This window comes from Ostrea edulis, chromosome 3 (assembly GCF_947568905.1).
Source record: "Ostrea edulis chromosome 3, xbOstEdul1.1, whole genome shotgun sequence".
Lineage (NCBI taxonomy): Eukaryota > Metazoa > Mollusca > Bivalvia > Ostreida > Ostreidae > Ostrea > Ostrea edulis.
The window spans coordinates 16,196,548-16,223,260 of record NC_079166.1 but is presented as its reverse complement, the minus strand read 5'-3'; the positions used below and the strand labels follow the sequence as shown (position 1 = coordinate 16,223,260).

At 34.2% G+C, this 26,713-nt stretch overlaps 1 protein-coding gene across 1 annotated transcript; it reads left to right on the top strand.

The window, feature by feature from the left end:
* Positions 1-1,229: 1,229 nt before the first annotated feature.
* LOC125672591 (trafficking protein particle complex subunit 10-like) lies at positions 1,230-26,564 on the top strand. Its single transcript, XM_048908785.2, has 22 exons — positions 1,230-1,344; positions 1,630-1,711; positions 2,669-2,801; positions 6,023-6,216; positions 6,874-7,069; positions 7,595-7,706; positions 8,030-8,277; positions 9,796-9,942; positions 10,459-10,576; positions 10,721-10,803; positions 12,397-12,488; positions 12,826-12,966; positions 13,161-13,264; positions 14,262-14,743; positions 15,084-15,225; positions 15,525-15,754; positions 16,000-16,100; positions 16,202-16,325; positions 16,705-16,869; positions 22,152-22,332; positions 23,921-24,028; positions 25,774-26,564. The coding sequence occupies exons 1-22, from the start codon at positions 1,320-1,322 to the stop codon at positions 25,944-25,946; spliced, it is 3,381 nt and encodes a 1,126-aa protein (XP_048764742.2). The 5' UTR covers positions 1,230-1,319; the 3' UTR covers positions 25,947-26,564.
* The last annotated feature ends 149 nt before the right edge of the window (positions 26,565-26,713 follow it).

Sequence of the window (26,713 nt, the reverse complement as noted above, 5' to 3'; positions counted from 1 at the left end):
CATGGGTTTTCTTATTTGACTATTATTCTTATATATGTGAAGGGGGGGGGGGGGGTACATTAATATTTCTCCTCCGTTATCACAGTCTTTCTATGCATTATATGTTGTCTATTTTGAAAAGAAACATCTGGTATTCATTTACAATTTCATTCATCTTGATGGATCAAATGAAGTGTGTCCCACTAAACTATGCTGTAACAGCATACCCCGAGTAACATTTCTAAGAAGGGCGATGAGTAACTTCAAAATTCAGAATATTAGGTAAAAAGTTAGTTAACTTCTAATTTGATTTTTAAAAAATGCTCTGTACTGCTTTAGGTGATTTACAATATTATATCTATTGCACCATGCAAGGGCATTGCAAATAACAACAGGGGCGGATCCAGGAATTGCGGTTACGGGGGGGGGGGGGCGCCACTTTGTGATACTGGGGGTCTGGGGGTCGCCTTGAGGCCCCCAGTGGGTCCAGGGCGAAGCCCTGGTTGGGGTCCAGGGGGCAAAGCCCGTGGAAGCTCCTGGATTTTACAGATTTTATAGGGCTTGAAATATGTCTCCTATTTAGTCATTTGTACTATTCTTTATCATTTTTATGAGGTGAAATTAATAAAATGAAGCAAATTTTATGGGTTTTTGGAAAACAATTAGGTTTTCCCAAAAAAGTAATTGAAGAAATCAAAAGATTTTGTCATTTATTTTTCCGGGAGTGGAAGAAATTATTGCTTCTTTTATCATTTAGTACATTTTTCTAAACAAGATACCACGATTTACCTTAAATTTGAAAATTTTAGAGCCCCCCCCCCCCCCCTTAAATCCGCCACTGAACAGTATCAGGGTAATTGATAATATTCACCGGCGTTCGTTTGATAACTTTATTGAGGTCACGTGTGTATATTTTGATACACTTGTGTATTCTGATCTTCATGGAGACCAAACCAGTCGTCACAAGTAAGTCTTTAATAGTGAAACATTAAACAATGATCAACATAGACAAAACACATAAATTTTCGGATAAATAAATAAATTTAATTTTCCTTTAAGTACTGCTTATAATTATAAGATGCAGATGATCATCTAGACTTACAGTGGAATATGGCATATATGTCACATTATATTATCCATGATTTTATTGTGCATTCGATGGACAAGAAAACAATAAACCAAATTCAAATGGCTTTATTCATGTATGTGTATCTTGAGACACACCCCTTTGATATTCGATCGGGTTCGACGTTTCATTTACACCGAAACCAAAACAGATGCAGGTGACTGAATGTTGTTCCGTGACATGACTGTCAAGTGTACAACTTTTCACGTGCATAATGGAAACAAAACCAATAGTTACATGTAAGTTTCATGTCTGATATAACTAGTAATCCATTGTTGCTGATTTCTTCAGCATTTATTTAACATCTGTTCAAATGCATTCTAAACTGCATTGTTATTTCACAGCTTGCACAGGCACCTGAATTTCTGAAATATATAGAGGGGTAGGATTTTTCGATCTTTGGCTTTATTGAGCGACTTATTGACAGAAATGCAGGTGTCTGTGGTTATTTTTAGCACATTTGCATTTACTTAGCATGACTGTATCTATTTTTAACATTACATAATTTCATTATCTTTTTGTAGGTCACGGAGACCAGTCCCTGTTCTCCTCCCTTCACCCGCTTCTCTTACACTGGCTTCCCCAGGAAGCAACAGAGTGGAGAAGGTTGGTATACACTATATATTACATGTATCTATACAGTTTGTACACGACACTGTACATATTACACATATCTACACAGTTTGTATGCAACACTGTACATATTACACATATCTACACAGTTTGTATACAACACTGTACATATTACACGTATCTACACAGTTAAATTTGTACATGACTGTACATATTACATGTATCTACACAGTTTGTACACTGCACCGTACATATTACAAGTATCTATACAGTTTGTACACTGCACTGTACATATTACACGTATCTATACAGTTTGTACACGACACTGTACATATTACACTTATCTATACAGTTTGTACACGAGCAGTTTATCACCAGTACCTGTCTTCCTCAGTAAATCTATATAACCTTAATGATATGTTCATTATTCTACCGTTAATGTACTGGAGACAATCTTTGCCTCTGTTGGAGATCGATACTGGGACCTCTCATATCACAATCGACTGCTCTACCAATCTATCTAAAGGGTTAACTCACATGTGCTTGGGTCTTAATATATGAATACATATATAGCATAGATATGTGAATAAATTAGTTTATTATATAGACATAGGTATAGGCTATATATGGAATAAGCTTGTTTATTTTAGGTTATATATACAGTATTATATATATATATATATATATATATATATGAAGGTCCAAGAACCTGTGGGTTAAATCACTAGCGGGTAGGATTGGTCATCTCTTTAGCAATATTTAACGAAGGTCATATCTCTAGCACTATCACATGTAGACAACCTGTGTCCTCATCACTGAGACAGAATGCAAATCTAGTGCAGTCATAGATGCCCCATCCCAATCTTCATGTGTGAAAATAGATAATTTTGTTCCCTGTCAACAATAGAAAGAAATGTTAATATGTATCATTAAAAAGTTCAAATCTACTGCATGTAAATGTCATGTAAAATTTCCTGTATTTTTCCACAGGTCCTATAGCCGGGCTCCCAAGACAGTGTACCTGGAGGCTAGTTTTGTTCCCTATGATGAAGACATTCTACCGACAGATACAGACAAGACCCTCGTCAGTCGACCGTACTTCCACATCTTCTGGACGTCTTGTGTAAGCCATTGATATAATGATGTCTCATTGAGTGAAGTTTGCATTAGTTCGTAGGAGGTTGAGTTTTTGTCTAGTTGTTACATATTCAATATCAGACTTAAGAATATTGCTGGAATAATATAATAGGGATTTGTTACATCTCTTTGGTATTCTCATTGGGAGAAGTCCCCTTTACTAATTCTTGCATGCGAGGAATAAAAGTTCCTTCTCCTTCCATTCGACTAGTCATTGTGTCCGGTCCATTGAGTGCTTTTGAGATATTGATATGAAATGTGATGTACGTGTATAGCTTTTTTAAAGGTGGCTTACTACACCCTGAAATAGTTTCTCAAATCAGTACGAATTAATTTAATCATAAAAGATATGATGATACATATAAGTATATATGCCATAAAGGCAGAAAATACATGTATGTAAATTTGGATAAAAACATGATTTTCAAAAAAATTATTTCAACACATATGAACAAAGTTAATCATGACTAATACAGTGCTATTGCCATGTAAAAGGCTCTAACACTGACAAATGAAGCATCACTTTGACTCAGGGCACCTCCTTGCTATTTGATTTCTTTGCGCATGACATCAGTACACAAATACACAAAATTCCAATCAACATCACAGTAGTCATGATTAACTTGAAGAATACTCATCCAATAAGTGAATCCTATCTATATCCGCGATATAAAGTTGTAATAGGTAGGCAAAGCAGCGATATAGCTGAATCCCACTTTTCAATACGGAGTCTGCTCTGGATCTTCCACGCACATGTTTCGAAATAAAAGCGGGATTAACAGTCAGAGGAATCTGGGATTAGTTGATAACTTGATATATACATATATCCCAACCCAGGGCTACCCAAGTCAGATGTCTGGATTTTTTTTCTTAAAAGTAAAGCCAATCTGGATTTGTGGCTAGAGAAAACAAATTTCATTCCTCGTTAGGCCTAATTGGCTAATATCTAGATGTGTGAATATTGCACATATCCAATTATAAAACGAAAAAGAAATAACCCCAAAAATAATAAACATTTATTAGCTCAGGGTTTTATCCAGCATTTAGATGTTACTACCCATTCTATTTCTAAGGGTAATTTTTGAGAATGCAGTCATGAGCTTCAAGGGGGTGGGGGACATCCATGGAATATGATATCCACAGATTATTACAGCCATATAAATTGATTGATTACACATTTTATCTATATTGTAAGTCTGACAATTATAGAAAATTACTTAGAATATATAAAAATGATTTTTGTTGAAAATTCTTATACAATTTTGTCAAGTCTCTACAAATGAAGGGGATTTTTTTTTATCTGTGGAAGGGGAAATATCCATTTGTTGCCAAAGGGGAAAGGTACCTTATACCGGTAATAAAAACAACCTAGATAAATCCCTGTAGCTACATATAAATACCGATTATATTGATCGATACAGTAATGAAACGGAGTATGACTGATTATCGATTATGAAATTTTTCTGATTATTCAACACTAGTAGATGGTAGAGTTTGATCAGTAAGAGTGAAAAACAAAATCTGGGGTGAAATCAATCTGTCCCTTTAAGTGCTTAGATCAATCTCGACTTTTGTATGGGATGATCCATGTTTACATGAGGTACATGGGCCTTTAAATAAGATTTATTTTCCACACTTTTTGCAGTGACATTTGGAGATATTGATTTGTAAATTGTTTAACAGCTTTCTAGTGAATAACCTTTGATCGGATTCATCTTTTTTCTAAATGTTTACCAGAATTATGCCCCTTAGATTGATTGATTGCATATTGTTTAACGTCCCACTTGAGAATTTTTCACTCACCATTGCTGGTGAAGGGCTGCAAAATATAGGTCTATGCTCAGTGCTTATGGCCTTTGAGCAGGGGGGGGGGGGGGGGGATCTTTATCGTGTCACACCTGCTGTGACCCAGGGTCTCAGTTTTTATGGTTTCATCTGAAGGACTGTCCCCAGAGATGGGACGATTACATTGTAAATGTAATTGATTACGATTACTTTGAAAATCTATGATTACGATTACACATATTTTGAAAGTAATTGATTACAATTACGATTACTGTGAAAAGTAATCATGATTACATGCTTTTGAACAAGAAAAACAACAAATATTTACTGGTTTTATTAATAAGATACATTGTATAATACACTTTATATATTTATGTACAGTCTTTCATAAGTATTGGTAACATGATAACTGGTAAACCATTCAGTGACACTTCAAATGTTTATAAGAAATGTTTGTTGCACTTTATGAACATAAGTCTCTCAAACTGTGCATCCGTTAATCTACATCTATCAGGGCGAAACACTTTCCCAGCAACACTAAACAGTCTCTCAACTGGTGCTGATGTGGCAGGAACAGTTAGATATTTCCTTGCTAGTTGTGACAATAGATCAATGAGATCAATGAGATGTACAGTAAATGATACAGGGTATACTAGTTCAGATTATTAAGTTTAATTTAAACAGATTTAGACCTTAGTTACTATTGAATACATGCAAATACTGTAAGTATAATATCATATAGATATGGATAAATCTTATGATGGCACACATAACATACATAAGCTCTAACTGTTATCTATTAAATAATTATTTTAATATAAATATAAAGTAATCATTGTAATCATTATTGTGATCATAAATTACGATTACTTTGCTTTAAAAACAAATGTAATCAATTACGATTACTTAAAAAAACGTAATCGATTGTAATCAATTACGATTACTGATTACGATTACCCCATCTCTGTCTGTCTCATTTAGCTGCCTCTTATGACAAGTAAGGGGGTACTGAGGACCCTTAGAATAAAATTCAATTTTTATAGCAAACGTGGAGTGAATAGGTGACGTGTTGATACACTGTACATGTATATCAATACGTTCCGATGTTTCTACGAGGGCCCTCACATGGCTATAATCTGACGAGAAGTTCTTATCTAATCAGCGTGATTAAATGGAAAATCTTTCTAATTAGTTCTGTTGATTGGATCAAACATTGCTTGGTTTGTTGGGTTGTTTTTTTGTACCACACCATTCATTGATATTATTTGGAAGGCCTAATGACTTTATATTTAATGTGTACATGCAGAAAGTCAAAAGTACAGAGAATAAACTTCAATGTACACTTGAATAATGTTATATATCATAGAAAAGAATACATGTATTTTCAAAACTCAGTACAGTAGTGATATTTCTCGTTTTTAGGATTTGGATGCCTATAAACAATCAATTCGTGAAGAACTTATGGAATGGACGACTGCACTGAAGAAAAAGAACATTCCTGATTGGCTGATTGTAGTGGTTGCCATGGATGAAAGTAAACTGAAGTCCAAACTGCTACCTAGGTCTTCTGTGTTTGACAAAATCAAAAGTGACTTCTGCACCAAGCAGCCTGAGAGGTGTGTATGCATTAAATTTATAATCCCCTCAACCAGGAGTTGGATGAGATGATATGTTGTTCTAATGCAATGGTGCATTTGTGAGAGAGCGAGCAAGTGAATGAATGTTTAACACTGATATGAGCTACATATCAGGAGTTTTGTGTTACTTTATAAATGAGCCAAGTCATGATTTTCCACTTTTTAGTGCTCTTTTTAACCTTCTGCGGAAAATAGTTTTAATTATTATACCGTAAAAAACAGTAATGGCAAACCTCCAGTGCTAGCGAAAAAAGTTCGTTATAACCAAACTTCATTATATGCAATACAATTTTGTTATTTTGCTCTCATAGGGAAATGATAACTACAACTTCACAATAAGCATAAATTCACTACAAGCATGTTCCTTAGGATTGTGTTTCACTGTAATATTGGGTCATTGTTCTCATTGCTTGAATTATTGTGAAAATATTGAATCTTGAAAAGTATCAAAATATCAATAAAAAACTCTTCCTTTGTTTTGTACATGTATATCCAAGAATGTTGAAGTTTTTTTCGTTTTCAAACCAGGTAGATGATAGGTTGTTTTTTTATGGCACTATAATATTGTATGGTTATTTACATACAAAAACATTTAAATAAGATGTTTAAAACCGATACTCCATCTAATCTCTGCAGATGTGTTGTGGTGACTGAGCCACTGAAGCAGGATCAGAAGACGAACGAGTCTTGGCAGGTTCTGCTCCAGCGACTCCGTACTCTGTTACTGCAGGCCTTCAACAAGCACCTCGGCAAATACGAGGATGGTATGAGGAGTTTACGAGAGAAAAGAAATGAACAGGGGTGGAAATTTAACAGTTTCTTCCTTGTACAGGTAACTTAATTACAGGTATTGTCAGTGACACTCCCAGACACGACCAAATTATATTAATTTATAGGATTAAACATTCTGAATGAAAGTGAGTAAAATATTCGGAGTTTACGCATCGATAAATTCTTCAAAAAGAATGTTTGATTCTTATAATTCCTATTCATTCCCTGTATTAAAAACATTTGAATAGTTCCCTGTACTATGTTATTTGTTTTCAGGTGCTTATGTATACATAGCGTTTTTTTGATTTATTGATGTGTAAAAATTTTCAGTTAGCTTTATTTTTGTCCAATCAAAACAATTGATAAACAACATTGGAATTATATTCATTTAAACCAATTCTTCTGATAAAGTTTGTTCTTTGCTGGTTTTAGATAGCACCTATAAAACTTTTGTCAAACCATGAATGTACATTTTGAAATGTCAGATCTTTTTCCAAAGATCTTGGGAAGGGGGCCATATTGTTCTTGTTTTCTTGGTCTGTTTGTTGTTTGTTCATGTCTTCAGCACCTGATGTTTGAATTTCAGGAGGAGTTGGCCTTTATGTTTGAGATGCTGGGTCTCTTTGAGGATGCTCTCATTCAGTACGATGAACTCGATGCTCTTTTCACCCAGTACATTCTTTTCTTTGCTGCTGGAAGTAAGCTCTGCATCTGGTTGTTGACTTGGAGTAAATTTCTCTGAAAATATATGTGCATGTGCTCTGAATAGTCTTTTCTATGTAGTGTAATATTACTTCAGAATCTTAATTTTTTCAATAAGAAAATCAAATTTAAAAAAATATTTTTTTTTGATGTGCATGACATTTTCAAAATGTCCAGAGCAACATAAAAACATATATTGTTAATATATGTAGATCTACATTGCAACATATATCTCAAATCCAATTTTTTTAGATTGATATTAGACGTATCATTAGAATTTCTGCTAATGATTGTCTTCGGCACATCCTATCTATTTCAGACCCTGTAAACTGGATGATGAAATACACAGCTGAGTGCACCAAATGGTCAGGCTTGTCACTCCGAAAACCAATCAACCGTGACATCCGTGATTTAATCAAAGATAATAAGGACAGTTTGGTGGATTTCCGAAGCTACCTATTTTCGAGGCAGTGCGCTTTGTTATTCCTCCTCAATAAACCTTTAGAAGTTCCCAAACGAGCGATGGAGTTCTTACACAACACTGTCCAGGAGATTCGCAAGTTAAAGGTGGGCTGAAATAATGGAGAAATAGTGTCAATTTCTTTTCGAGAATGCACATTTATTCTCTGATTTAAAGGATATAGGATTTTTCAGTTAAGGAACTGAAATGAGCGACTCAATTTCAAAACATTCTTTGAATATATTGTAAAGGTTATCATCGTATAAGAAAATATGGAAAAAAATCAATAATTTAGATTTAAAAAACACTTTTGGGATCAAATCAGTGATTTGTCAATTCTACCAGTTCAACATCCAGTGTTGTAAATCACTGAGCCATTTTCACCAAATCTAGATTTAATATTTGTACAAAGGATAAAAGTTATGTTTATATACCTGCACTTCTCACAACTTTTAAAATCACGGAGTGTTCCAGCTCCCAAGGTGACTTGGTGTGACAAGGTGCACAGCAGAAAATTCACATGCTGTGTTTAGTGTGTCGTACGTTTCCAATGCACTCTCTAGATTTTATCCTCCTTAATGATTATTTTTACTGTTGATTATTGTACATGTACTTATCTTAGTCCGTAAGTGGGATTTAAATTTAAGCAGCTTTGGAGTGCTAAATCATGATCATGATTATTCCAAATGGTACATCAGCCAAATATTAGATACGTTGAAATAAGTGTTACCTCATTATATCACCATCCTCTGTCCCAGCCTCTCTTTGGCATTTATTGAGGGCGGCACTATAAAGAGTGTGGTCATATTAGTTCATTGATTTAAAAAAATAGGGTTGATCAATTAATAAATTATTGTCCTTTTATTGCTGTCCACATATGACACGAGATGTAAATGCATGAAATTGTTTTGCTTTACTTCTTAAAGCTGCTAAAAAATGCATATTCTGCCCTTGTGCATTTGTAAAATACAATAGTTTCATTTGTAGCATGGTAGGTTCTCGATGACTGAATAGGTGGAGCGGTTGACGAACACACATGTAGATCTAAAGGCTGTATCTTTTCTTCTGGCACACAAAAATATGACCTCACACACATAAATACACACAAAAGTCACATGATACACAAAATTCACAGCAGTTGAAAGCAAGTCTCATCGAATAGAGATTTGGTTTGTGTGCAAACGAATATTGGCAGAAGTACATTGTATGCAGCTGATAGTACTGTAGTTTTGTTTCTCAGTTGTTCATGGGTAGGCAATACTACTGGACAATTTCAGAGACAATCTTTAATTGAGTATGTTTAAGTTATTATCGCAATTACCTATGCTTACCTGTTTTCATGACACATACTGAATTTAGCTCCGTTCTAATTCACCGGAGTAGACCAATTATGTATAATTGGGGCTTCTGATCCCTGGTCGTTGTCATTGCTATCGGGGGATTTAGTAAGGCAATTTGACCCAAAAACGGGTGACGGATGGCGATAGGCGAGGTTGGCGTTATATCGGGGTTTTTAGTGTGTATGGAAATCCGTTCTATACATACTGATGGTGGTATGTGGGGGTGGCGATATACCGATATAACACTGTGAGTAAGGAAACTAATTACACAACACCGTATTACAGGTGAAGATGCCAGTGGGAACCATTGATTGCTGGGTATTCCTGAGCTGTTTAGAAATCTTAAATAAATACCAACAATTCAGTGGATCGGATCATTTGAAGAGCCACTCCCTGTACACAGCGAGTCTGTGGGACTATGCCAGGAGGAAGGTCTGTAAAACACACAAGAACAAATGCCCACCCATCATCCCATTATGATTTTTGTTATCGGAAAATTAATTAATAGAGAGTCATGCCATTTTATAATATAATTCATTCTTCAATATATATTTGGTGTATTTTCTTTTTCAAAGCAGTTGATTGGTTACAAGTAAAAGATATGTTGTGAAAAGCAATTGATTGGTTACCATTAGAAAGCAAATGATTGGTTACTAGTAGAAAGCAATTAATTGGCTACCAGTAAAAGTGTGTTGTGTATTTAGCTATTGGTTGGTTACCAGTAGAAAGTGATTGATTGGCTACCAGTAAAAGTGTGTTGTGTATTTAGCTATTGATTGGTTACCAGTAGAAAGCAATTGATTGGCTACCAGTAAAAGTGTGTTGTGTATTTAGCTATTGATTGGTTACCAGTAGAAAGCAATTGGTTGGCTACCAGTAAAAGTGTGTTGTGTATTTAGCTATTGATTGGTTACCAGTAGAACATGTAGAATGTATTGTTCTTTGAAGCTGAAATACCTGGGAGAGCTGTGTGGGTTACGACCAGAACCGGACATTGAACCAACGTCTGACCAACTCACTTTGGTGTTGGATCTCATTGCTGGTTTGGCAACAAAAGATGATGAAGGTATTTCATTAAACTTTTTCAGGAGAAATCTTAAGATCTCTTTATTTCCTGTTTGAATTTCAAATATTTTTTGGTGAAGTACATTATCACTTTTTGGTTAAAATGAATGCTAGAATATTGATACTCTGCTTTTCTGCTGAATAGACAGGGAGGACACACATAAGAGACCTCCTGAAAAACTAGGAGAAGCCCTTTCATCCAAGGAAGCCTTCACCAAAACTTACCTAGTATGTTTGTGTCTGTACCGAGTATGTTTGTATCATGTCACAGTGTGTTTGTATCATGTCACAGTGTGTTTGTATCATGTCACAGTGTGTTTGTATCATGTCACAGTGTGTTTGTATGGTGTCACAGTGTGTTTGTATCATGTCACAGTGTGTTTGTATCATGTCACAGTGTGTTTGTATCATGTCACAGTGTGTTTGTATCATGTCACAGTGTGTTTGTATCATGTCACAGTGTGTTTGTATGGTGTCACAGTGTGTTTGTATCATGTCACAGTGTGTTTGTATCATGTCACAGTGTGTTTGTATGGTGTCACAGTGTGTTTGTATCATGTCACAGTGTGTTTGTATCATGTCACAGTGTGTTTGTATGGTGTCACAGTGTGTTTGTATCATGTCACAGTGTGTTTGTATCATGTCACAGTGTGTTTGTATGGTGTCACAGTGTGTTTGTATCATGTCACAGTGTGTTTGTATCATGTCACAGTGTGTTTGTATCATGTCACAGTGTGTTTGTATCATGTCACAGTGTGTTTGTATCATGTCACAGTGTGTTTGTATCATGTCACAGTGTGTTTGTATCATGTCACAGTGTGTTTGTATGGTGTCACAGTGTGTTTGTATCATGTCACAGTGTGTTTGTATCATGTCAGATTTCACTGGCACTTGATAATGCCATCTCATATGAATTAAATATTAGCCTATGATAAAATATTTCCTTGTACATGTATATGTTTTCTAAATTTTCTTAATGTTTTATTTCTTTGATCTCTAATACTTTGCATAGTGCTCTGCTTAAAAAAAAACAATAAACAAACTTTAGCTATCGATCTTATTAAAGAGTTTATTTTGATAATTTTACAGATATTATGTCATACTGCCATTTAATTTCAATTATTGCTCAATTCCTAACCGCTACCCTTGTAAAGCGCCTTAGAGTGATTTGTTTTATATAAGACTCTATAGGAATTTTATCCATATTATTATGTTGGTAAATCTCTTGTCATTTCTACTCCCAAATCCATTGTTATTGAATTCATGCCTAAAAATTGTCAAAGTTTGGTTTTAATTTTAGCTAGGTACAGTGTATATTTTTTATGAAGAGATGTAGATATAGTGAGAATTTGGGGAAATTTCCAAATTATATTTTAAGGTAATTCAAAATCATGTTTGTAAGTGTTTTAGCGATAGCGCACTATCCCTGATAGAATGAGTGTAATACTGATTTTCAAAAGATAAGGACATTGAACATTCATTCCCGCAATGAAAGATTTTAAAGGAAATATAGTGCTCGATTTTTGACCCAATATTGTCTGTAATGAACAAATGATATCAGATGTGTTGATTAAACTACAGTCCAAATAAAGTCTGACATCTGAAAGTTTTTGTATTTTCCACAGTTTTGTTTCAATTCTTTTATTTTGTTAGCACAATACTTATACCAAACACATGCATTCACCTGTAAAGTGACCCAACTTAAGTATGCTTTTACAGACTCCTTTTTACAAGAGTTCTAAAAATATAACGAATATGACAATGCGTTTTAAGAGCTCAGACAATAAGATAGCTGCCTCTATGTGTATTTATTGTTTGTAGGAGTTATCTGAACTTGCCATGGGGACTTTTAAACACATCAGCAGGTTTAGGTCTGCCCGTCTTATTGGAAAAGATCTGGCTGATTTTTACATGTAAGTATTAGATATACATGTAGGAATATTTTTTAGATGACAGAGAGAATAAAGCATTGATACAAGGTATAGTAAAACACAGACAAGGGTCAATTTTATATACCCCTGTTTAGGCTTGGGATAGCTGCCAGGGGTCAATTTCATATAGCTCTGATTATACTTGGATAATTTATTAAAATATATTTTCAATACCAATGTACGAAACAAAGTTTTTGATTGTTTTAGATAAGTATAATTTTAGATAAGTATAATTTTAGGTAAGTATAATTTCTATGTATTTTATTTCCGCTGTAAACAGCACAGTGCTTACAAAGCCATTTTATTTGTATTTCGACAGCTTACAAGGGGAACCTGAGAAAGCTGAGAACTTTCTGATGGACGCTATGAAGAGTTTTCACCAAGAGGGCTGGCATCATTTAGCAGACGACATGAAGCTTGAACTGGCCAAATGCCAGAAAATGCTAGGAAACAGATTAAAATATCCACTTCTTATAAATTATCAAATGTCCATATCAATGTACAGTGTATTTACAAGGAGAAGATGATTCTGAATTATGGTTGAATGGTGAACTAAGTGAGGGGATCAAATGATTTGTTTACTTGTAACAGACACATCTCTTAAGTATTTTTTCTCAATAATTTGGAATTTTTTGGTGTCCTTAACATTTTTACGTACCTTAAAACAGCGTGCCAGGTTGTGAGTAGTCCGACGTTACCTGAAGACGTGAGACAAACATTCCAGATGGAAATTATGGGCATTGCTAAGGAGTGCTCAGGTAAGTGAATTAGTACAGGACTGTATCGTTGTTTCTTTCTTATGGAGATTAAATTTTCCATGTCTTCTGCAACTTGAGATGGCATATTGATATGGTAATTTGAATAATAAAATGTTTTCTCTGGTTTGTTAAACAAGATATGAAGGTCACAAACCCTGTAGAAGAAATATATAACCCGTGTTAGAGGATTATGTAAAAAAAAAATCTGCAGTGTTCGCATTCTTCACACCCCCCCCCCCCTTTTTTTAATAAACCAAAGAAAGACATTTTATCATTTATATTTTTCTTTATTTTTTAAATCTAAATACTTTCAAGTACGTGAAAATAGATATAATTATTGACCTGTAAGTTATTTTAACGTAGCAGCTGGAAATCACATGACCTTGACTTGTCTTCATATTTGGTAAACAATGATTTTCATATGCGGATGATCGTATAACCAAAATAGTCCAAGAGAACAACCCTAAACTCCTAAAATAAACCATCATTTAATATAGGTTAGGGTTAAATATATGATTCTAAATTCAAATAAAATGTTAAAAAAAAAAAAAAACGTACAAAAAAACCTATTTTCCTACAATTTCAACAATACTGCAAAATAGGTCGTGAAGTTCGTGGAACATGCATTTTCACATGTGGACAGACAACACTTAAAATCGAATCTAATTAGATTGAAACGGAATATGCCTTCATAGTTGCAAATGACAAACAATGCAATTTGAATGAAGATAAGCCAGTGTATCTATGAACATTTGTTTTACAATGATCAGTCTCGTGGAGTTTTAATCTAGTTGTAAAAATGTCATGTACATCATACCAGGCAGAATGCTTTCTGAAGACTTTCATCTTGGGGAAAACAAACTATAAACATGCACCTTTTAAAAAGTTAGTAGCTTTATAAAGTGGATCCTTATCTACAATATATGTTTAGGATGCTCAGATTATCCATGATGGGGCAAAGTCGTAGATAAACATAGTTTTTGTTTCCTATTTCAAGGGAGTAACTACCTCTTAAAGGCATCTCCGATGATTGTTGTGGAGGACCTGATTGTGAGGGAACATTCCGTAATCTGTGATCAGACTGTGTATATAGACGTCTTTCTCCAGTGCAACATTCCCGAAGCGATTCATTGCGACACTGTCAGTCTGTCGATTCATCCTCACGCGTTCATTAAACAAACTGTCTCAGGGAAGAAGCTGCTGTGTAAGGCTGACAGTGGGGGCATGCTGAAAGAACAGGTGCCGAACTTTAACCCGATCAAGAAACCCGTTCCTAGTCATATAGAGGTCAAAGCTCACACCGAATCTTCATCTAGTGCAATTGTATGTGTTAACACACAAGACTTGCTACGACGGACAGACAGCACGAAGAACTATCGAAGGGAATCTCAACAGGTCAAGGAGGATTTCAGTGAAGCTTTGGTACTGGAGGGGGTGGAGCTGACCCCGGGGAAGAATGTACTAAATCTGTCCAAGCAGGTAACAAAGTCTCAATTCAGTAGAATTCATATGAACTTTTCTATGTGCCTCTGTTTTAGTGAAAATTTTATTTCAAAAATGATTTGCCACTACACTTTCCTAACAATCAAATTAAAATTAGATCCTCTGATCCACTCAATGACATGTATATCACTACACAAGCGATATAGGTGAGGGGATCAAAGGATCTAATTTTGATTAGATTGCTTTTCCATATATTCCCAACTTATTTCAAAAATGTTATGCAATAATAATAGCTATCAGGCAACAGACTAGTTTAAAAAATACCTCCTGTTTATCCAGCTTGAAATTAAAAATTGCATGGGACTATTTTTTACAGGTGTGTAACACAGGAGGATACAAGCCTAGTCAACTATTACTGAGAACCGGAGGTCTGGATTTTCTGAAAAGTTTGGAGACTGAGGAGTATTTCTGTGTGTTTCATGAACACCCCGTTTGTGTTCTCAAGCCAGCTATCGGAGGTAATCAGGAGAAATGAGGGGAGGGTGGGCTGGAAAAGTCATTCCTATGTGTTCTATAATGAATAAATTTTTGTCAGTTCATGGGCAATTGATAATTGACTCAATAGAGGAAATAAGAAATCACAAATCGGACAAGATGTCATGCTCTATTGAAACCTAATAAAATATATTAGTATAACGTATACTGATGTAAAAAAAAAACTTTCATAATTGATTATCATAAATATTAGAAATTCTCTACAGGTGTAAAACAAAATCCTTGCGTGTTTGAACATTGCTTGATGTTATGTGTATTTCAGATTATCTTCTGTCTGGTATCACACAGCAAGCATTTCTCACAATATCCCCCGGGAGTTTTCGTCTCGTCCCAGGGGAGACCATCAAACTGGACACATCGCAGGGACTCTCTGTCACAACAGAGAAGGGTGACAACATGTTGGTCATCAAGGAGACGGAGGAGGGTCAGGACCAAGAGTTTAAAGTGCAGGTTTTTCTTGAGAGGGAAAATTCTATGACATCAGAAGCTCAGGTTTGAAGAAATAATTGTCACTCAGTTTTGTGAAACATGTAATTTGTTAGTAAATCCGGTGTGGAAAACGTTAAAAGAAATTAAAGAGAGAGAGAGAGTTAGGCTTAAAAAAATTAATAATTAGTTTCTCAGGACCCGCCGCATCCGTTGAAAAGGTACCGCATGAAATTTGTTTTTCAATTTACAATGCATTTTATACATAAATGAGTACAGGATCTTGAATTATTAGGAGATGTCTTTTACAGATGATAATGATGTGCAATAGTTTCCCATTACCTGTGAAGATTAATTTGACCTTGAATTCTCCATTTTGGGTCACACATAAAATTCTTACAGCTGGAGACAGGTAAAAATAAGTTTAGTGTAACAACATAATCTGAAGATTTAACTGATTCAAATTCTTATTATTCAGATGATTTATGAAATACTGACGTTCAACCTTTGTAGGAAGTACATCCAGATCTCGTTAGATGGCAGCACGACGGAGAAGTTCCTGTTAGCGGGTCCTGTGTTACGATGTGAGAACCCAGACGTAGAAATGCTTCCTATGAACAAAAATGGACAAGAACTGGTTGGTACCAAAATACTGTGAATCTGGTTATTTTAGGTTTTTGTTGTCGGTAATTTTTTTTTTAGTAATTTTGCAGTACAATTTGAATTTACAAAACTATTTTCCATGGAAATAAAAGCATAGAAATATTTATAAGGAGGTATACTACATCGTTATGATGGCTGACTTCTTTTTAAAACAGGAATGGAGATATGAATATCAACAATATCTGTCTATTCCATTTAGATTTAATTGCCCAGCTGAGTAACTCAGTACAAACTGTAAATAAGCAACATGAGTGGTTCTCGACAAGAGATGTTCGCAAGAATGGGATCCTTTCAAATCTCATTGATATTTCTCTCGTGCAAAGAAAACTGATGAATGTTAATGATCTTTGTAGAGTGTCAGTCGTCACCAGACCGTGTCCTATCTGTGGCAGCTCAAGTGTAACAGTGCAGACGTTGACCATCTGAAGCTGGTCTTCTGTGTCGGTTACAGCAGTCCTCTTGACCTCCGTGAGAAGACCCACAAACTGACCTATGCATGTGCCATAACTGATTTCCAGGTACAAGTAACAGTGTTTGAATTTTGACAATATGGTACTCCCTGATTTACAACATTTTTGATTTTGATTAGTTTTTCTTTTAGCACGAGTTTGTTTGACTGCTGTCTGAATTTTTAAGTCACCTGAGATGACCTATTGCTGTCTGTTTTCATCTGTTGCTTTTCATTATTTGGTCATCTGAACGTTATCAGGTTCTTCAGCTGAGGAAATTTCAACCGAGTTTGGTATCTCTGGATCAAGGGGAACAAGAATTATGAATTTCATGGTCTCTGTGAGATGTGGCCAAAACCATCAAAATTAATTTGATTTTTAAAATTCTCTCTACTCCTGAACATCAACAGTCATACTATTGACATGGTAGTAATAAGCAATGAACCCTTTAGCAAAACTGAGAAATTCATGACTACTGGGTTATGGGTCCATGCCACAGGGTGGGGCTAAGTAGGTCATATATTGAAAATGCATTATTTCTTAGAAAATCTTCTTTACTTCTGGACATCAAGCATTCAAACTGTTTTCATGATTATAATGAACAATGAGGCCTATACCAAAACTGAGACATTCATGACCCCTGGGTTTGAACTCATGCCCCAGGTTTGAGCTAGATTGGTCTTATAGTGAAAATGTCTTCTTGATTTCTGGACATCAAGGAGGCAAAATGTTTGCATGATAATTAAGGTCTTCTGTAACAACGGAAGACCTTCTACTGATTGTGCTGGTTAAGATTATTCTTATTCTTTTTTTTTTTTCTTTTTCCTAGATGCTAACTTTGAAGCTTCATATCTCGCTCATTTCTGCATGGATTTTGCTCAAATTTTCAGGGTTTATAAACTTTACAGAACGATTTTAAAATCATGTACTACATTTCAGAAATTCCCTTCTGTTCACAAGTTATTCCCCTTTGAATGAAATTTTAGGGGCTTTGGTTTCCAGACAAAGGCTCCGAGACTGTATAAGCTTGAGCAGAAAATGCGTTGAAAATGAAAAGTAGGAGCATTGTAGTTGTGCACATCGTTTTTTGTTTTTTGATTACAGCGTTCGAAATGGTGGTTGACAGGGTTAAAAAATTAGGACGCCTAAAGGAGCAAAAAATTACACATATTTTCCTTTGTATCTTTTAAACTAAATATATTTTGTTAAGACGTGTAGAACAAAAGTTGTACAAAATGTTAAGAGCTTTCTTTTGATATCCCTAAAAAGGGGCTGGCCCCTTAAATTAGGGATCTGGGGATCTTCAAAGTTTTCGCTTTATAACTCATAAACGGTAAATATTTCGATATGGCTTTCGCTGGAAAAGTTGTTCTTTAACATCTTATTCATCTCATAAACATAATATTTTGCTCGAGTATTGTGTTATATATGAGTAAAAAGCTTGACCCGCAAACAGGTAACCGTATCATTAGGTAGGTGAAGGGGGAAAAATATGCGTATAACTTACTTCGGCACGTGCCCCTGGCTTGAAATTCATACGCGACTTCTGTGCGCACTGTGTACATAATATACCTACATGTATTTACGCAGATAGATATTAAAGTTTAATAAAATATTCACGATTTGAGAGCAATTAATTTGATTTGTATGTATAAATAATTCAAACTCAATGAATCATTCTCTTCAGTCTGAATATTATGCTATCATAATTTTGTTGTATGATGAAATATTGGTAACAGCTATAAACCTTTATTGTATGCCCTGAGCCATAAATTTAAATAGTAATTTTTTCTTCATTATTGGGACTGAAAAGTTAAATGCTGAAAAAATTTAATCCCACAAACATGCGCGCCTCAAAAGACTGATTCGTGGAATGAGATCATACACGCATGTACTTGAGTAGTATAAATTTATTAAACACCTAACGATAAAAATTTATTAAACACCTTTAAAGCTTCATTTCAATGATATATATTAAATTTTCAAACTATTTCATAAGTACATACCAAAAGTCAGAATCGCCATCGTAGCCAAACTACTTATATCGTTACAGTACTTATCTTCCTGTCACAGTACAGTTGATTATTTTCTTTCTAAAAACTTAACTTGTATTCGTCTTTTGTAAAATCACTGGATTAGTATTTCAAATAATTTTTCCCGGGGTGATGTTACGTATAACATATCAAGAGGGAAAGAAGGCGAAAGTTAGATCCCACACACACATACTCATGTACGGTTCCTGTATTTTCATGTTAACTAGGCTGCATTAGGACCTGACCCAAGGACATATGGTCAAGTTTAAGGTTTTTATGTCATACAGCTCCGACGGAAGACCTCTCGTTGCTTTGCAACGAGCTTGGCTCTAGTTTCTACTAAAATTGTGAAATTCATGACCCCAGGGTTCAGGTACCAGGATGGGGCTGGATTGGTTTTATATATTGGTGTTAAATCTAGGATCCAGAGAGGGCACACATATCATAAAAATGTATGTTCAAAAGGGCACTAAATTTTCGTCACGGCAAGACAATTTTGGGGCACATTCGTTGTATCATACTATGATAGTAATAGAATAATCATTTACCCTCTTTAAAAGTTAATACCTGCTGCCTTGATTTTAAACTTTTCAAACAACCTTGTGAAATAAAGAACAATTGTTTATATTAACAAATATTTTTTTAAAAATTTCATAGGGAAAAAAGGGCATGGTGCAATTAAATAGGGCTTGGTTTGGCACCATGCTAGTTTGCTTTAGATTTAACACTATATAATACATGTGTGTATTGAACATGCAATAGAAAATCTTCTTTACTGCTGGACATCAAGCAGATAAACATTTTGTATGATGCAATAATGATACAAATGTGAAATTCATGACCCCATGGTTCAGGGATGGGGTTAGTTGATCATATGTTGAAAATGCAATATATTTTTAGAAAACTTTCTTTATCATATTTGTCAAGTTATATCATTTGCCACCAGATGTTGCATTTTATTAGAGAGTGCTAACTCGGGATAAAACCCTCTAGATATAACTGAAAACAAAAGGGAAATATGATGAGTACTGTGGATTAAGACAATCGAAATTCTAAAACATTTTCAATTATTAATTTTATATCTATATATAGTTTAAAGGGACTGGTTCACATTTTTTTAACAAATTTTTTTTTTTCTTTTTTGATGTGAAATATTAAAAGCATAACCCATATAATGTTGACAGTCAAAATTTTGACCTTCTGAATGCAAGAATAAAAGCAGTATTTTAACATTAACTCTGTGTTATGTAAGCAAAGACTTGAGTCTTTCTATGTTTAGAAACAAACCAGTGAAATGTTAATTTTGAAATTCAAAGCATCTTAATTTTACACAGTCACAAATTTAACTTTTAGATGATGCATTTTCCCTAAAGAATGCTTGAAATGTGATATAATAAACTTAGATCGATATTCATTTCTTTTGAAAACTTCGTAAACAATAACACACTGCAGTCTTTGTTTACAAAACAAATAATAAACTCTATGAAATGAGCTTCTGTGATAATGTATAACCTTGATATTTTTGTGAACCCTTTCAAATACATTAGACAGTAGATTTTGATTATTAAAAGTGAAAAACAAAATTTGGTGAAAAATCATGAGTCAGCCCCTTTAACATGGACTATTTTCACACTACCGCTTGTGCTACCTTAACACAAAATAAACTAGACCGGACCAAACGTGTAATAGTCTGAGTTGGTTGGTCAGTTCCTGTACTCCGGGAAATCAAACAGGCAAACTGTTTGCATTATTATGATAAGCAATGTAAAATTCATGACTCATGGGTTCAGGGTTCAAACCCCAGGGTGGGGCTTAGTTGATTATATGTTGAAAATGTAGTACATTGTAGAATATCTTCTTTACTCCTGGACTACTGCTACAAACTTTTCTGCATTTTACCAATAAAATGAGATGTAGAACAAAAAACTTAGAATTGTTTAAAAAGTGTGTTACTTTCCACAAACTCCAGTAAAAAATCACATTTCGCTGTGATGTGATGAAACTTGCTCTCCTATAAAAGAATTCTAAATAAAAATTCCAATGTGTATGATAGTTATAAAAAGTATAAAATGGAGAAGTGTAAACCGTACACCAGTACACCGGTAACACAACGATTTCTCAGGTGACTGTTAACATACACCTGTACAACGATTTCTCAGGTGACTGGTAACATACACCTGTACAACGATTTCTCAGGTGACTGTTAACATACACCTGACTGTACAATGATTTCTCAGGTGACTGTTAACATACACCTGTACAATGATTTCTCAGGTGACTGGTAACATACACCTTAACATACACCTGTACAATGATTTCTCAGGTGACTGTTAACATACACCTGTACAACGATTTCTCAGGTGATTGGTAAGGCCCATGGGTCTCTTGTTTTTGTTTGTTTTCATTTTGAGATGTGTAAAGTGCTACATTACATACTTTAATGATCTTAACCTCACAGAGGGAAACTGGATTTTAAATGGGTGTTACCTTGTATAGAAGAGCTGTACAGATATAACTGAAACCTCTACCACAATTGTAAATTTCATTATCCCAGGGGTAGGGATTTTGGTTTTAGAATGGGACCAAAATTATCATATTGATTATCGTCTTTATCATATTGAATATTGTCTTTATCATTTGAAAGATTTTTTTCTCTATTTTTGCTGATACTGTATAAGTACTAAATACATATCTAGGAAAAGCAGAAATTGTGAATTTCACAACCCTAGGGTTCTGACTCTAAGATGGGTCCAAAATAGTCATAATGTGTTAATACCGTATAGAATGTATTTTAATATGTAAAGTCTTTCACAAGTATTCCCGTGGAAATTTGGGTTAGAATAGGTCTTCAGTACCTCCTGCTTGTCGTTAGAGGCGACTAGATGGGGCAGTCCTTCGGATGAGACTGCAAAAACCGAGGTCCTGTGTCGCAGCAGGTGTGGTACGATAAAGATTTCTGCATAAAAGCTGTAAACACCGAGCATAGGCCTAAATTTTGCAGCCCTTCACCGGTAATGGTGACGTCGCCATATGAGTGAAATATTCTCAAGAGGGACGTTAAACAATATATAATCAATCAGTCAATCTTTCACAAGTATGGCCACTTTCAGGGGAATTTGTGTTTTAAGAACACATCTTGTTTTATACTTCTGCTGAATATTAGGATTTAGCTTAAATATTAAGTACAGAATAATTATTGACTTCATAGCCCTTGGTATTAGTGATACTTTTCACTTATACTCAGTTGACTGATAAAGGCCCGTAGGCCTCATGTTTGAATATCACAATCTTACTGTTAATGGTTTTCTATTCTATTAGACTTTGTACACTGTAAGAGTGGATGTTAAACCTGAGGGAAAGATGAAGGACTTCGAGGTGGGCCGTGGGGCCGTCATGACTATCAGGATATCTCAGTCCCAGGGCTGTGGTGAACAGACACCTGTGATCTATAAAATCGAGAACAAACCTGACGTGTGGAAAATCCCAGACAAAAGCTCAGGTAATCTGTAATTACATATCGCTTAGATACTGTAATTTTATATTGGTTAGAACTGTAGTTATATATCACATAGATACTGTAATTTTATATCACATACATACTGTAATTTTATATCACTTAGATACTGTAATTTTATATCACATACATACTGTAATTTTGTAATTTTATATCACATACATACTGTAATTTTATATCACATAGAAATTGTAATTTTATATCACATACGTACTGTAATTTTATATCACATAGATACTGTAATTTGATATCACATACATACTGTAATTTTGTAATTTTATATCACATACGTACTGTAATTTTATATCACTTAGATACTGTAATTTTATAGATACTGTAATTTTATATCACATACGTACTGTAATTTTATATCACTTAGATACTGTAATTTTATATCACATAGATACTGTAATTTTATATCACATACATACTGTAATTTTGTAATTTTATATCACATACATACTGTAATTTTATATCACATAGATACTGTAATTTGATATCACATACATACTGTAATTCTATATCACATACATACTGTAATTTTATATCACTTAGATACTGTAATTTTATGTCACTTAGATACTGTAATTTTATATCATATACATACTGTAATTTTATATCATATACGTACTGTAGTTTTATATCACTTAGATACTGTAATTTTATATCATATACATACTGTAATTTTATATCACATAGATACTGTAATTTTATATCACATACATACTGTAATTTTATATCACATAGATACTGTAATTTTATATCACATACATACTGTAATTTTATATCACATACGTACTGTAATTTTATATCACTTAGATACTGTAATTTTATTTCACTTAGGTGTTATTTATTTTTATGTAAATTTGGTCAATTTTCGTGTCATTTTAGAAGTAAGATATCTGTTTTACTTCAATATTGAATTAGATTTTGAAATGTTAAGTCAACAATTCTTATTAAGGAGTTACTCTGCATCATCAAAAAAATCAATATCAGTAATATCTGACTTTTCCTTCCTATTTTACATACCTAGTCGAGTAGCTCAGTAAGTTAACATACCGATAGGTCCACCAAACTGCAGTGAATTTAAAAACCAAATTTTTTAATTCGGTTTTTAAAATTTTAAATTTAAATTTTAAAAAACAAAAAAAAGATTTGGTTTTACATATTAAACCAAACTTAAAATAAGTTCACAGCACCAGTGAACTGTAGGTCGCAGGTTCAAGTACAGCAGGGGTTTTAATTTTTTTTCAGACTATCTTCTACTAAAACTGTATTTTTTGACAAAATAAAGTAAATTTGAAAATTTTGAACTCCAAAATATTGTTGTACATTATCCTCCACTTTTCATGTACATCAAATTTCTCTGGTGTAGCATACCTCCTTAAATGACTTCTTAAAATCTTATTAGTGTTACAGATTGTTGTACAGATTTCATTCAAAAGTTGAACAAGATTCAATCTTTAAAAACTTGTATTTCAAATCTTTGTACTTTGAACCACTTTTTATTAGAAAGATATTTAAGAAATATCTCAGATCATGATAAACTTAAACATTTTTTTCTGCTTTACAGGGTTAGTGAAGATGCCAGATAGACAGAATAAAATAACCTTGAATGTTGTTCCCTTAAGACCAGGACTTTTTCATGTTCCAAAAGTTACAGTGTTCAGACCCACTAAAGGTAGGTTTTAAATTGCATTGTGCATTCAAATGGACATAACAATTGCATTCAGGGAACACAACATTTAAGCCAAGCTTTTCACGACTTGTGTAATGTGTATGGAGTGAGTTACCTTCTCTTTGCGAACAACTTTCTCAAATAGCTATTGGCTAATCAATGACCTACAGAAATTTTATCCACGGATCATTTTCAACAATCAGATCTTGTGGTCATTCATTTAAAAATATATATAATTTTAAAATTACGAAGAAATCCCAGCTTTAATTGTTGATACAAAAATCCTGTATATAGCACGAGTTTGAGTTATCAATCTTTCAATAAAATCTGGATCACTCTGAGACTTTTTTTTCTGTCTGTTGTCATTTTAGTTGTTGATGTTTGCTTTTTTTATTTTTGACTATATATACACTGTACATGTACTATCCTTGTCACATAACATTCTTGCATGAAGTGGATTTAAATGCATTAAAATGCAGACTTTATTTTCAAATAGTGCAGATAGGTTGGGGTATATAAAGGATTCTTTTCTCAAAGAGCTTGAGTTGAAAAGCAAATTTGCGCAAAACTTCCATATACATGTATAGTGTAAATTCTCGTTTGATCAAACCACACCCTCAGGCTTAGGACTGGGCAATGATATTGATATTCCATTGTATTGCAATATAGTCCTGAGATATATTGTTTTGCAAATGTGTTTTTTTTTTCAGTATAGGTATATACTGATATATTGACTTCAAAACATTCTCCAACTGTCAGACAAATAATTGAAAGTTTCTTCAGATTAAAACGTAGGATAATGTAGAGACGTATTCATACCAAATTTTATCTGGGTTTTTTTTATATAGAATTTGGTTTTTTCATAATTAAGAATGAGAGTTATATATTCAAAATTAAGTAGACATCCTTATTTTTAAGCTTATTTTATCATTGTAAATATTACAATATTATTTTTTAATGCCATATGAAAATTAGTTGCATTGCCCAACTGTAGTCTGGGGCCAAAATATGCATGAAGATAACGAACAGTGATCAATCTCATAAGCACTCTCGTGTGAAGTATGACTGCCAGGGGCAGGGGTGGTCTGGGCCTCAATAGGGTTTTAAAGTTTTGTATTATAGGCACAATTTGTTAAATCAATATACATGTAAGATTCCGTCATTCCATGCCCCAGGGACAACAAAGAGAGTCCACAGGTTTTATTTTTATAACATTGGAATGTATAGGTAAAATCAGAAGAGTACAGGTTATTAAATTGATATGCAGACATCTTCATGTGTATTAGAATAAATTTTATACGAAGCATGACTACGGGGCCTGACGGGGGCCACAAAAAGGTTTTTTCACTGTTCATGTCGGAGTCTCGTGATTCTTGATCTCCGTGTCTGAGTGAACGGGCTGACTTTGGTGAGCATTGTGGCATATGGGCCTCATGTTCAATAAATCTTCTATTTTGAAAATATCATTAATTGTAAATGTCTAAGATTAGATCCTTTGTTTTGCTCACTTATATCGCTACGTAAGGATCATCATTTGTATGTGAGCGGATCAAAGGATCTAAATCTTAATTGCATTGCTTTAAACTTTAACATTACCAAAATGCATTACATGATACACTTAGAGACTAATATACATGTAATTACTTTCTAGAATTCGAAAAGATCTTTGATTTTTTTTTAATTTTAAGTTTGAATAATGTATGCATTCCATGGATTTTTTTAATTAATGATGACAATAATGTATTAAGGTGTTTGGGAAAAATCTGAGAACAACAGAAAATCAGGCTCTTCCAGCGACATATCGCCAGACCAGGAGAATGGCCCATACCATGGCTTCTCTAGGGGTCAAGTGTACTACGCCAGCAACGGCAAGCAGGTCAAGGTGTGTCAGGACTCTACAAACGGAGGGAACAAATCTTAATGTGCGACACATTGACCAGGACTGTTCCGTTGGATTCTATTATGTGCCAAATATATATATTTTTTTGACACTGCCAGGTTACTAGTATATATTGTGGGAAAATGGATCAGTAGTAGCCAGGATTTGATTGTTGCTATTTAATGCATTGCTTACTGCCCCCTTTTAAGCGAGCTGTCAAAGAGAACATCCATGGCCTAAAATGTGCCATATTTATTCGTAAAATATGGATGATACTGATTTAGCATATTCTATTTTAACATTGTGAACTGCTTGTCGGTATTGAAAGGCCTTATTTGCTTGTGAGAAACAGTATTTGAAAATTATGACAATTTGAAATTTCTTTTGTTTGTCTTAAACCTCTGAAGCATCTCTAACGTGATTATCCTTCATTAGTAATTGATGAAGTGACACAAGGTGAGTCTGAGAGCAACAAAGAACGTCTTCTCACAGGTTTGTTAGAGTGGAAAGACTTCGTCTGAATCAAATTTTGCAAAGTGTGGTGTGGTTTTTTTTTTTTTTTTTGGTTGTTTTTTTTTAAACATTTTACTGGGAAGATTTAAAGGTAATGGATGTATGGCGGAAATTGTCATTATTGTTCAATAAAAACTAAGTGCTTACGTTTCATTGTCTTTATTGCCTTGCTTGTCTGGCTAAATCAATGTGTCACCTAAGTAAAGATTTGATGGAACATAGGAAAATCGATAAAGATTTTATTGCATTCATGGTTCTACTCCCTTTTGATGCATATGGTGGTCACATTGACAACA

What these genes read in the sequence shown, in the direction of transcription:
- LOC125672591 (XM_048908785.2), top strand. Translation starts at nt 1,320, where the DNA reads ATGGAAACAAAACCAATAGTTACAT. An exon ending in TCTCAAGCCAGCTATCGGAG is followed by an intron (nt 15,226 to 15,524) that starts GTAATCAGGAGA and finishes TGTGTATTTCAG; the next exon opens with ATTATCTTCTGTCTGGTATC. An exon ending in AGTGTTCAGACCCACTAAAG is followed by an intron (nt 24,029 to 25,773) that starts GTAGGTTTTAAA and finishes TAATGTATTAAG; the next exon opens with GTGTTTGGGAAAAATCTGAG.